At 45.2% G+C, this 12,182-nt stretch overlaps 1 protein-coding gene across 7 annotated transcripts; it reads left to right on the top strand.

Annotated features, from left to right (window-relative positions):
• Positions 1 to 358: 358 nt before the first annotated feature.
• Positions 359 to 11,048, top strand: LOC117665088 (beta-1,4-galactosyltransferase galt-1-like). 7 transcript variants are annotated; one of them, XM_034416605.3, is made up of 3 exons: positions 430 to 694; positions 1,679 to 1,753; positions 6,901 to 11,048. In XM_034416605.3, exon 3 carries the CDS (start codon positions 6,948 to 6,950, stop codon positions 8,298 to 8,300), a length of 1,353 nt encoding a protein of 450 aa, XP_034272496.2. In that variant the 5' UTR covers positions 430 to 694; positions 1,679 to 1,753; positions 6,901 to 6,947; the 3' UTR covers positions 8,301 to 11,048. The 7 variants fall into 7 exon arrangements, with proteins under 7 accessions (XP_034272499.2, XP_034272496.2, XP_034272497.2 ...); XM_034416606.3 differs by having other exon boundaries at positions 486 to 702; XM_034416608.3 differs by lacking the exon at positions 1,679 to 1,753 and having other exon boundaries at positions 359 to 694.
• The last annotated feature ends 1,134 nt before the right edge of the window (positions 11,049 to 12,182 follow it).

The raw sequence follows: 12,182 nt of genomic DNA, 5'->3' as shown, positions 1-12,182 counted from the left end.
GTTCTTTTAGTTCTAGGTTGATTCTCTAGTTCCCTTAGTTCTAGGTTGATTCTCTAGTTCCCTTAGTTCTAGGTTGGTTCTCTAGTTCTAGATTGGTTCTTTTGTTCTCTTAGGTGTAGGTTGGTTCTCACATTCTCTTAGTTGTAGGTTGGTTCTCTCATTCTCTTAGCTCTAGGTTGGTCCTCTCAGTTCTAAATTGGTTCTCTTAGTTCTAGGTCATATCTCTCCATGATTCTTCCCTCTCCCCAGAGTTCCTGTGTCCCGGCCTACCTATCCGTATCTCCCAATGCCTAACAAAACACCCACAGGCGAACACAGAGACACACAAAACACTCACAAATGCCAGGCATCGACCCAAAAAAAACAACACGCAAAAGATAAGCCAGCCTACACCTCCCCTTCATCTACCCGAACAGGGATCATTCCGTTCCCCTCCCACCAGCTAGCTCGAGCGAAGGGATAAAAAAACCTCGGTTGTCACCAGAGGGGCTCGGAAGCCCTGTTTCCCTTTGCTCAGAGCCCAGGTAAATTCAAATTTTTGCTCCTCCTGCGCCACCGAACAAGACGATTAGGAAAGAACCTCAGAAGCCAAAGAGGGAGCTGACTCACTCCTTCCTGTGGCGAGAGAGGCTGATCGAGAGAGACGCACGCCGAGCCACAGAAAATGAAAAGGCTGCCAGTTTCTTGGAGCGATGTGAGTAGGTGGGTTTTGGCCAGCTTGCTGTGTATCTGGGGTGGTGGGGCTGAGCAATCTGGAGAAGACCTGGCCAAGGTGTCTTCCGACTCCGGTAGGGAATCACGATGAGAGTGTTGCGGCTGGCTCTTCCACTGTCTTAACTTAAAAGAGAGGCTGAAAGCAGCGTGCCTTGCTTATTGCTTAATGTAGTAAAAATCCTGTCTGTTGGGAGGTGCCTTAAATACAACTTGGAAACAGGAGATCTAAACAGAGCTGATGAAAGTCATTAAGGAGAGGACCGATCTAGAATTAAGGAGAAATTTCCAGACAGTTGAGAATAATTCATTAGGGGAACAGCTTACTTCCAGAAATTGTGGGTGCTCCATCACTGGAAGTTTTCAAGAAGAGATGTGACAGCCGTTTGTCTGAAAATAGGGTTTCCTGCTTGAGCAGGGGGTTAGACTACAAGACCTCCAAGGCCCCTTCCAATTCTGTTATCCTATAACCCCGGATCAATTAACCCGTGGAAAGGCTTGCCTCCAGAAGTTGTCAGTGAAAAATGAAGGTTTTCAAGAAGAGATTGGACAGCCACTGGTCTGAAATGGTATAGGGTTTCCTGCTTGAGTTGGGGGTTGGACTAGACGACCTCCAAGGTCCCTTCCAATTCTTCGTTAATCTGAGATCGGGATCCCTTTCTCTTCCCCAGCTAAAAATGGGTGAGATCTCCAAATTTTAAGGGCAATAAGTAAATAGCTTTTGTGGGGGAAGAGAGCATCTAACTGCCCGCCCTTTCTGAATTCTAGGAACAGAGTTAATTAGTTAACTCTGGGTTACAGCTAATCTGTAACCCTTGTGCCACTTTCCCTCTCTTTGCTTCAACAATTATTACAAGAGGAAGAAGGGAGGGTAGTGAAATAAAAAGAAGAAGCAGGGGCCCATCAAAGCAACTCTTTCCCCGCCCTTAAGCTGTGTGGATCATTAATGAAACATTTCTCATTTTAGAGACTGACGCAGGTTGGGGTCTGCTTTTGGCTAGAGGCATCGGAGAAGGGCATCGAAGATCGAAACCATCCCAAGGTTCAAATAATTTAATATTTGGGCGGCGGGGGGTGGGGAGAGAACGGTGGCAATGTTAGTCCTAGTAGGGTAAGGGTTTTGAGGGGTGCCTTGGGTTGCAAGTAGCCACATTTCCTTGCGTCTTCAATCAATCAGAATCGAAGGGACCTTGGAGGTCTTCTAGTCCAACCCCGCAGGAGAGCCTATACCATTTCAGACAAATGGCTGCCTAGTGTCTTCTTAAAAACCTCCAGTGATGAAGCACCCCCAATTTCTGAAGGGAAGCTATCTCACTGGTTGATTGTCCTCACTGTTAGGAAGTTTCTCCTTAGTTCCTTGATTCGTTTTCCATTTTGACGTTTCTTGTCTTGCCTTCTGGTGCTTTGGGAAATAAGTTGACTTTTCCCTCTTCTTTGAATACCTCAAATACTGGAAGACCTGCTATCGTGTCCCCTCTCCCTTTCCCAGTCCTTCTTTTCTCTATAGACTGGCTATATGTATCCTCTTAAAACAGCTTACAAATCAAAGATGGTTGCACGTCTTGTGAAATCGCGCGATGGGCGTGTGCAGGCTTGGCAGAAGCGGTGAGAAGATGATGATTTGAGCTGGCAGGAGCCTTTCTTTATCTGATCTCAACACGTCCAAAGCTGGGCTCCTCTAGGCGTATTTGATTGTATCTCCCATTTTCCATCGTAGGCACGTTAGGGCAGGGACGGCAGGGAGGAAAAAATGGCTGCTGTAGCTGGGTGGATTTGCAGACAGAGAGAAAAATGCAGCCCGAGAAATTTCCTGACAGTTGAGAACAATTCATCTGTGGAACAGCTTGCCTCCAGAAGTTATGGGTGCTCCAAATTAGATTTTTTTTTTTTTTAAGAAGAGATTGGACAGACATTTGTTTAAAATGGTACAGGCTTTCCTGCCTGAGCAAGGTTTTTTTTTATTATTATTATTATTATTAGATTTATATACTGCCCTACTCCCGAAGGACTCAGGGCGGTGAACAGGCACAAAATAAAATACATAAATACAAAAGTTAAAAGATATAATTAAAACCAGATTAAATCATTTAGCCCAAGACAATTAAAAAATCCCAATAATTTAAAACAAATTAAAATTTCGATGTAAAAAAGAATTTTAAAACAGGGTTGGACTAGAAGACCTCCAAGGTCCCTTCCAATTCCGTTGTTCTCCGTTATCCTATAACCCCAGATCAATTCATCCATGGAACGGCTTTGCCTCCAGAAATTGTAAGCGCTCTTAACACTGGAGGGTTTTTTGTAAAGAAGAGATTGGACAGGCATCTGTTTAAAATGGTATAGGCTTTCCTGCCTGAGCAGGAGGTCGGATAGATGACCTCCAAGGTCCCTTCCAACTCTTTGTTATTCTGTTATGCAACTCACTTTGAAACTGGGGGGGGGGGTTGAAATCAATGATGATACGTTTCACTGAGCAACAAAGCTGCATTGTTTTCTTGGCAGCGTGGAAGCTGTTTTTCTAGTCCTGAGCAGATCTGTTTTTATACGTGCTAAATGCACCCTAACGAAAAGATGACAGACAGCAGAGACAGAGGTTGAAACCTGCTGGGCATCCACGCCCTTAACAAAAGCAGTTGTGTATTTTACTCGCTTCTCTGCCTGCCTTACAAGGTTGCCCCGGGCTGTGGACGATTTGACAAGAGTTTAGAAATAGTTCAAATAAGTACATTAGTGTTTGTCTGGCGCAGAAAGCATTCCCTTTTGGGCAAAGCAGTTTTAAGCTCTGGCCGGAAGATTCCGGAGAACGAGAAACGTCAACAAGGAAAGTAAAATAAGACACAGCATGGAGAAAGAGCTGATTTTAACGCTTGGCTTGTTTTTGTTGGCGTGGCCGCATTTGGAACACAATTAAGCACCGGTTGTGTTGGATGAAGTGAGACGCAGTTACTCCAAAAAAAAGGTACTATTCGCCTTTGGGATAGGTTGATATGGCTCTCTTTTTTGGCTGTAAGGAAGCAAAAAAAGGTAAGGAAATGTACTTTGGAACAATCTCTAGTCTAATACGAGTCTTATATATGAGCCAGCTGTGTGCAGCAGCTGCCAAAAAAGCCTTCTGTGTAAAAAGAAGGATAGAATCAACATGAAGTGTTTTATAAGGACTTGTTAAGGCTAAACTTGGAATCCTGCATCCAGTTTTGGTCGCCACGATGTAAAAAAGATGTGGAGACTCGAGAAAGAGTGCAGAGAAGAGCAACAAAGATGATTAGGGGACTGGAGGCTGAAACATATGCAGAACAGTTGCAGGAACTGGATATTTATTTATTTATTTATTTATTTTATTAATTAAATTTCTATACCGCCCTTCTCCAAAAAGGACTCAGGGCGGTGCACAGCCAAAGTAAAAACAGAGCATACAAAATTTAAAAACAATATTAAAATAATTAAATATTCTCGCCGTAAATTAAAACAACCCAATTTAAAATCAATTTAAAATTAAACTCACGCCAGCCCAGCTAGTTGAAATAAATAGGTTTTCAGGGCCCGACGAAAAATCCGGAGGTCTGTTATTGTACGTAACTCTGGGGGAAGGTTGTTCCAGAGGGTGGGCGCCGTTACAGAGAAGGCTCTCCCCCTGGGGGTCGTCAGCCGACATTGTCTGGCGGACGGCACCCTGAGGAGGCCCACTCTGTGCGAGCGTACTGGCCGGTGGGAGGCTATTGGTGGCAGAAGGCGGTCTCGTAAGTACCCCGGCCCTAAGCCTACTATGTCTAGTTTGATGAAAAGAAGGACTTGGGGAGACATGATAGCAGGGTTCCAATATCTCAGAGGCTGCCCCAAAGAAGAGGGAGTCAAGCTATTCTCCAAAGCACCTGAAGGCAGGAGAAAAAGCAATGGGTGGAAGCTAATCAAGGAGAGAAGCAATTTAGAACTAAGGAGAAATTTCCTGACAGTGAGAACAATTAACCAGTGGAACAATTTACCACCAGAAGTTGTGAATGCTCCAACGCTGGAAGTTTTTAAGATGTTGGATAACCATTTGTCTGAAGTGGTGTAGGGTCTCCTGCCTAAGAAGGGGGTTGGAGTAGAAGACCTCCGAGGTGTTATTCTGTTTAAGTAACTGAAAAATTACAGAAGCTCGTCTATGTTATGCGATGGATCAAATACCTAAATTAGAGGCAGATGAACTATCCTTAGAAATTCTCACGGATGTGGAGATCACAATGTTTACAGATTGGTCCCCGCTGGGACATACATTCTGCAGAAAGCTCTGTTTGCGCAGCCATCCTTGGGACAAATAAGTTTTGTCTTCTTTGCAAAAGTGTGAATGTGTAAATATCAGAGGGAATCCTAGCAACGGACATGACGCTGAAGGCAAGGTGGGAGGTTCACCTCAGGCAAGAAGCGTCAGTCAAGAAGCTGCCAAAAAGGTTTTTATTTCTTTAGAAGAAGTTGAGAGGTTGGACTGTGGGGATCTCAGATTCACGTAGCTCCAAACCACAATCTGACATTATGCCAAGACTGGGTCAATGAGGTTTTAAAAAATAAGGAATACATAGGTAAGTGAATTTAAAATATGGTTGTATTCAATAGCAACTTGTAAAAGGTTTGTTTTTCATTTTAGGTTGAGTTCAAATTTATCCTCAAAGGATGAATTGGCCTTCCTTTGTCAAATTTATCCATTATACAGATTAAACTGGTGAATTAGCTACTGTTAATAATAAGAGTACAGTTAGCTCTCAGCTTTCCTCTCTCCCCTCTCCTCTCCTTTCCTTCCCTCTTTCCTTCCCTTCTCCTTTCCCTTCCCTCCCTAGCTTTCCTTTCCTATCAGTTTTTCCTTTCCTTTCCCTTCCTCGTCCATTAATTTCCTTTCCTTTCTCCTTTCCTTTCCTTTCCTTCCCTTCTTCCTCCTCTCCTTCCCTTTCCTTCACCTTTAATCTGTCCTTCCCTTCCATGTCCTTCCCTTCCCTTCTCCTTCCCTTCCCCTTTCATCTGCCCTTTCCTTTCATCTATCCTTTCCTTCCCTTCCTTCTCTCCTTTCCTTTCCTTTCCTTCCCTTCCCTTCCTCCTCTCCTCTCCTTTCCTTTCCTTTCCTTCCTCCTCTCCTTTCCTTTCCCTTTCATCTGTCCTTCCCTTCCTTTCTCCTTCCCTTCCCTTTTCATCTGTTCTTCCTTTCCTCCTTTCCTTTCCTTTCCTTTCCTTTCCTTTCCTTTCCTTTCCTTTCCTTTCCTTCCTTCTTTCCTTTCCTTTCTTTCCTTTCCTTCCCCTTCCCTTCCCCTTCCCTTCCCCTTCCCCAAGCCGTTCTAATCCCTGATCTCCCTTTCACAAGAAAGTTAGCTCTCTGATAGCTTTTCCATGTCCCCCCTTTGCTAGCTATGAATTCACCCCCTACAAAAATTCTTGCTGTTGCTCTTCTGATGGAGGACAATCACAACTGGATGAGGACCTTCAGGAGGATACTAGCAGAGAATGCTCCATCATCCTTTCCACCCCTCGTTCTGATTTCCTTTCTCCGTCTCCTTTTTTCCCCTTCCTCTTTATTTTTAGTGGGAGATGACTCCATGCCCCGATGTAATCCTAGTTTCCTATCTAGATGGTCAAAACAGGAAGAAGAACTGAAAACCTTTTCCCGAAAGATCAGGAGATATTCTTGCAAAACGAACAGTAACATGGTGGCATCTCCAGGGGTGGGCTTCAAAAATTTTAGCAAGGGGTTCTCTGCCCGGGTGCTGGGTGGGCGTGGCCATGGTGGGCATGGCCTAGTCGACCTCCTGCACCATGGGGGGGGCTTTTTGCCCTCCCCGGGTTCCAGCGGCTTTCCTTGAGCCTCTGGGAGGGCCAAAACAGCCTCCCCAGGCTCCGGAGGCCCTCTAGAGGCCGGAAACGGGCCCGTTTCCAGCCTTCCCAAACTTCTGGTAGGCCCGTTTTTCACCCTCCCCGAACCTCCGCATGCATCCTGCACTTACATCCAAGACAGACCGCATGGACAGGCAGATCCAGCCAGGAGCGGGATTTGGGGGTTCTCCAAACTGCAGAGAATCTTAGCTAGAGGTTTTCCCGAACCTGCAGCAGCTCACCCCTGGGCATCTCACTCTTGCAAAAAGATCGTCTTGCAAAACAAGCAGTAACATGGTGGCATCTCACTCTTTTCTCTTCCTGTCTCTCCCCCCCCCTTCCTTCTTTTCTTCTCATTAGACCAAATGAAATGAAATACTGAACAATCAACTGCAGGAGCTTTGGGAATGTCCATCTGCGGCAGAAAAAACAGCTCGTCCCCTCGAATTTGCGGCTTCGTTTTCGTCTTTACGTTGTTCCTTGTGTCATATTATTGGAAGAAAAGCTGGGATCCGTTGAACGAAAATGCTAAGGAAGGGAAACGCCCTGGCAGGTTTTGCAAAGGCCGGCTCGCCGATGGTGCAATCACCCCACTCCAGGATAAACACAGTTTTATCATCACCCCTTATTTTGACAAGCGACAGGAAAATCTCGTCCGGGTCCTGAGCATTATCCACCATCAAAAAGTCAGCAAGATTTACTGCATCTTTTGCTGCGAGAACAGCCAGATGATTGAGGTCGTACAAGGAGAAATCGATGTCCACAAAGACCGCTTCGGTTTCCCATACGGCACTGCAGATCTGCTTTGTCTTCAGCCAGAAGACTGCGAAGCTCACTTCATTTCTGTCCACCCCGGGAATCCCAACCTGGAATTGACCCACCTGCCCCTATTTCCCATCCGAAACCTCTATCCAGAGGAGCCCTCTGTGGACTTCACGATCTGCATGTCTACCATGTTTGGGAAATATGACAACGTCTTGCAGTTCGTACAGTCCATGGAGCTGTACAGGCTTCTGGGGGCCGAAAGAGTGATGATATACAAGAACAGTTGCAGCCCCCTCATGGACAAAGTTCTCGACTATTACATCTCCCAAGGCATCGTGGAAATTATTCCTTGGCCCATCGATTCGTACCTGAACGTTTCGACCCACTGGCATTACTCCATGGAAAGGAAAGATTTGGGCTACTATGGGCAAATCGCAGCCTTGAACGACTGCGTTTACTACAACATGTTTAAAAGCAAATATCTCTTGCTGATTGACCCCGATGAGGTTATTCTTCCCTTGAAGGATGCAGACTGGAAGTCCCTAATGGAAAGATTAGAAAAGGAACATCCAGGAGTTGGGATTTTCCTTTTCGAAAACCAGGTTTTCCGTCGCACCATGTTCTCCGAGACTCCTTTCAACTTTTCATCCTGGACAACGGTGCCGGGGTTTAACGTCTTTGAACACATCCACAAGGAACCTAAAGACGTTCACAGTTTCAATAACGTGAAAATGATTCTGGATCCAACCAGAGTCATTCAGACCTCGGTCCATTCTGTTCTCAAGATGTATGGAGGCTCCCTTGAAGTCGCCAATGATCTCGCCTTTAATTTCCACTGCAGGATCGCCGAACGTACGAACTTACCCGATAGCACTTTGATTCGAGACCCAGTCTTCTGGAGATACAACAAAACTTTGATCCCCAGAGTGAATGATGTGTTATTTAAATCTGGGATTTTAGGAGCCGGTGACTCGGCGCAAAAGCAAAAAAGTTGAAGCCTTAGTAAATTGCATCAGTGTGTGTCTGTGCATGGTTGTGTGTGTGTGTACACTCACATCTATATTGTCAAGTGTGAACAACTAGATCCATACATGAAAAGTGGATAGGAATCATCTCAGTCTTACCCAGGGTAAGGCTAGATAAGGTTCAATGGGAGAATTAAACTTCACCTACTTATGTCCATGAAGGGATTCCAGACTAATTCCCTGCTTGACTCCTCCCCCCCCCCCCCCGGCTAGGCCAGTTTCTCTCCAACACACACACAGACAACTATGCACAGAAACACATGCTCCTTAGTTGACTGCATGATCTACCTCTCAATCTTGACACTATTTCTACTTCAGGAAAAACAAAATGCTCATTTTGGGGCAGCACCCTAATCTTAAATCGCTTTTTGTGGAAAAGACTGATGGCTAGTCCTTTGATGGCAGTCATTTAAACTTTAAGCACAGGTTGTCCTCGATTTACGACCACAATTCAGTCCCACGTTTCTGCTGTTCAGTGAAACATTTGTTAAGTGAGTTTTGCCCCATTTTACGACGGTTGTCAAGTGAATCACAAAGTTGTTAAGTTAGCAACCCGGTTGTTAAGTGAATCCGGCTTTCCCCATTGACCTTGCTTGTCTGAAAGTCACAGAAGGGGATCACATGACCCTGGGACACCGCAACCGTCATAAATATGAATCAGTCCCCAAGCATCGGGATTTTGATCCCGTGACCACAAAGGTCAGAAGTGCGAAAAACGGTCATAAATCACTTTTTTTTTTTACAATCCCATTGTCACTTCGAACGGTCACAAAATGAAACTGTTGTAAGTCGAGAACTGCCTGTATTTCACCATACCTTGGTTGGCGGGTTAGTCTTTCCTGTAAGGTGAGTTCTCATTCTGTAGCATTCTCTTTTATTATAGGTTCCTTTCATTTTTAGAATTTCGCTGCTATGGTGGAACTTGATTACGCTCTTTTGGGCGACCAATCTCCTTGAATCATTGGGACCGATGTTGAAGATATTTAAGCTTATCAATCAGGGCAGGGAGTGTCAAACTCGATTTCATTGAGGGCCACATCAGGGTTGTATTTGATCTCGGGGGGGAAGGGGGGCAGTGTGGGCGTGGCCAAGGTGACATCACTAGTGTCAGGGGTGCCTGCGGTGGCCCAAGTGCTCTACCAGCGAAAATGGGCTCCCAAGCTCCGTTTTCAGCCGCGACAGCTTCCTGCAGCGCCCTGCCAGTGAAAATGGAGCTCTGTTTTCGACTGGCAGAGGCACCGCGGGCTGGTCCTTTGCTGTTTCCAGGGCGGCCCGCGGGCCAGATCTAAGCACCCCGTGGGATGGATCCAACCCCCTGGGCCTCGAGTTTGACCCCCCCTCCCCCCCAAATCAGGGAAAAGAAGACAGGTCTTCTAATCCAGTAGTCTCCAACTTTTGCAGTTTGGCGACCTGGCCCAGTGCGAGGTGTTTGTGTGTGTGTGTGTGAGTGGCAGGCACGCGTGTGCATGCATACAGCTCCATTGGTGTGAGCAGCATCAAGTTGAGCTTCGTGTTTGAGTGGAGAGTGCTTGCGTTCGCGCACAAAGCTCCACTCGCGCGAGCAGTGGGCGCTTGTATTCGTGCGTGAAGCTCCACTTGTGCAAATGGAGCTTTGTGCGTAAGACCAAACACCTTCTGCTCAAGTGCCTTATGTTTGCAAATGTGCAGCTTCATGTCTGCGCACTTGTCGGCTATTCCTGTGAGTGGAGCTTTGCGCACACTTGTTCATCGCTCGTGTGGTCCGGTTCCAAACAGGCCGTGGCCCGATGGTGGGAACCCCTGTCCTAATCAATCCAGGGATGAAATGCTCCCGGTTTGCACCAGATCGCCCGATCCGGTAGCGATGGCGGCGGGTGGTTCGGAGAACCAGTAGCAAAAATCCCTGCCCCCCCCACCACCACACCATGGCCAGCTGAGCCGCACGATCATCAGAGGCTTTTTTTTTTACTTTTAAAAGCATTTTTTCTACAACCTCTTCCGATGAGAAAATGCTTTTAAAAGTAAAAAAACAAAAAAAGCCTCTGATGATCGCGCGGCTCAGCTGGGATCGTCAGAGGCTTTTCAAAGCATTTTTTTCTGCAACCTCTTGGCTGAAGAGGTGGTAAAAAAAATGCTTTGAAAAGTCTGATGATCCCAGCTGAGTTGCCTGATCGGCAGAGGCTTTTCAAAGCATTAGAAAAAATGCTTTGAAAAGTTTTTTTTAAAAAAAGTTGGCCACGCCCAACCAGTCATATTACCCACCACCACCAAGCCACGCCCACAGAACCGGTAGTAACAAATTTTACATTTCACCCCTGAATCAATCTGTATTTGATCGAAAAAAATGGGAAGCCAGAGGGAGAAATAAATAAGAAATAAAACTGTGGGTTCAACCCAGAATCTGTTTTTTATCTATAGAGAATGGATGGGTGATGTCCATGGCAATTGCTTATTAAGTCCTGAGATAAAATCCATTAGCAAGTATAACCCAGGATTTAATGATATAAAAAAATGGAAGGTGGCACTTCTCTTGGAAAAAAAAAAAATCAGTGTACTCAGGGCAAAAATTCTGTAATTCTTTCTTAAGTTGAAAACTTTGCTTTATTGAAAATTGGGCTACGAGGGTTATATCCTAATCATGTTCATGAACTTCTATTAAATGGATAAAACTCTTTCCAAAGAGTTGTGCTTACAGGAACTTTGAAGGATAATAAATTTACTGATGCAGACTCTTGATAATTACTTTGTGGTGTCCTTTCCTGCCTCCTTCGTTGAGATTTTGCACCTAAATTGTGCAGCTGCACCCAAAACGCACAGCCGGAGTAAGACTGCAATTGCCGCTATTCTGAATATCGATTTTAAACAAGGGCCGTAAGAGGTTGCCTTAGAAAAACACATTAAATTTTAATTAGATAAAACCTATTCTGTGTGCTGGCAAAAGAATATTTATTTCTAGGTGCACGTCTCAAGGCACGAGATAGAAGAGTCTTCAAATCTTAAATCTATATTCTGGCAAGTATGCAACTTCTCCCTCTGATTTTGTCCATATTTCTCCCTCTGATTTTGTGCCTGCAACTTCTCCATCTGATTTTGTGCCTGCAACTTCTCCCTCTGATTTTGTCCATGCAACTTCTCCTTCTGATTTTGCCCATATAACTTCTCCCTCTGATTTTGTCCATACTTCTCCCTCTGATTTTGTGCCTGCAACTTCTCCCTCTGATTTTGTCCATGCAACTTCTCCTTCTGATTTTGCCCATATAACTTCTCCCTCTGATTTTGTGCCTGCAACTTCTCTGTCTGATTTTGCCCATATAATTCTCCCTCTGATTTTGTCCATACTTCTCCCTCTGATTTTGTGCCTGCTACTTCTCCCTCTGATTTTGTGCCTGCAACTTCTCCCTCTGATTTTGTCCATGCAACTTCTCCCTCTGATTTTGTCCATGTAACTTCTCCCTCTGATTTTGTGCCTGCAACTTCTGTCTGATTTTGCCCATATAACTTCTCCCTCTGATTTTGTGCCTGCAACTTCTCTGATTTTGCCCATATAACTTCTCCCTCTGATTTTGTGCCTGCAACTTCTCCATCTGATTTTGTGCTTGCAACTTCTCCGTCTGATTTTGTCCATGCAACTTCTCCCTCTGATTTTGTCCATGCAACTTCTCCTTCTGATTTTGCCCATATAACTTCTCCCTCTGATTTTGTGCCTGCAACTTCTCCCTCTGATTTTGTCCATGCAACTTCTCCCTCTGATTTTGTCCATGTAACTTCTCCCTCTGATTTTGTGCCTGCAACTTCTCCCTCTGATTTTGTCCATGCAACTTCTCCTTCTGATTTTGCCCATATAACTTCTCCCTCTGATTTTGTGCCTGCAAC

Source organism: Pantherophis guttatus, chromosome 16 (assembly GCF_059756535.1).
Source record: "Pantherophis guttatus breed Tessera chromosome 16, ASM5975653v1, whole genome shotgun sequence".
Taxonomy (NCBI): Eukaryota; Metazoa; Chordata; class Lepidosauria; order Squamata; family Colubridae; genus Pantherophis; species Pantherophis guttatus.
This window is presented reverse-complemented; position numbering and strand designations above follow the sequence as displayed.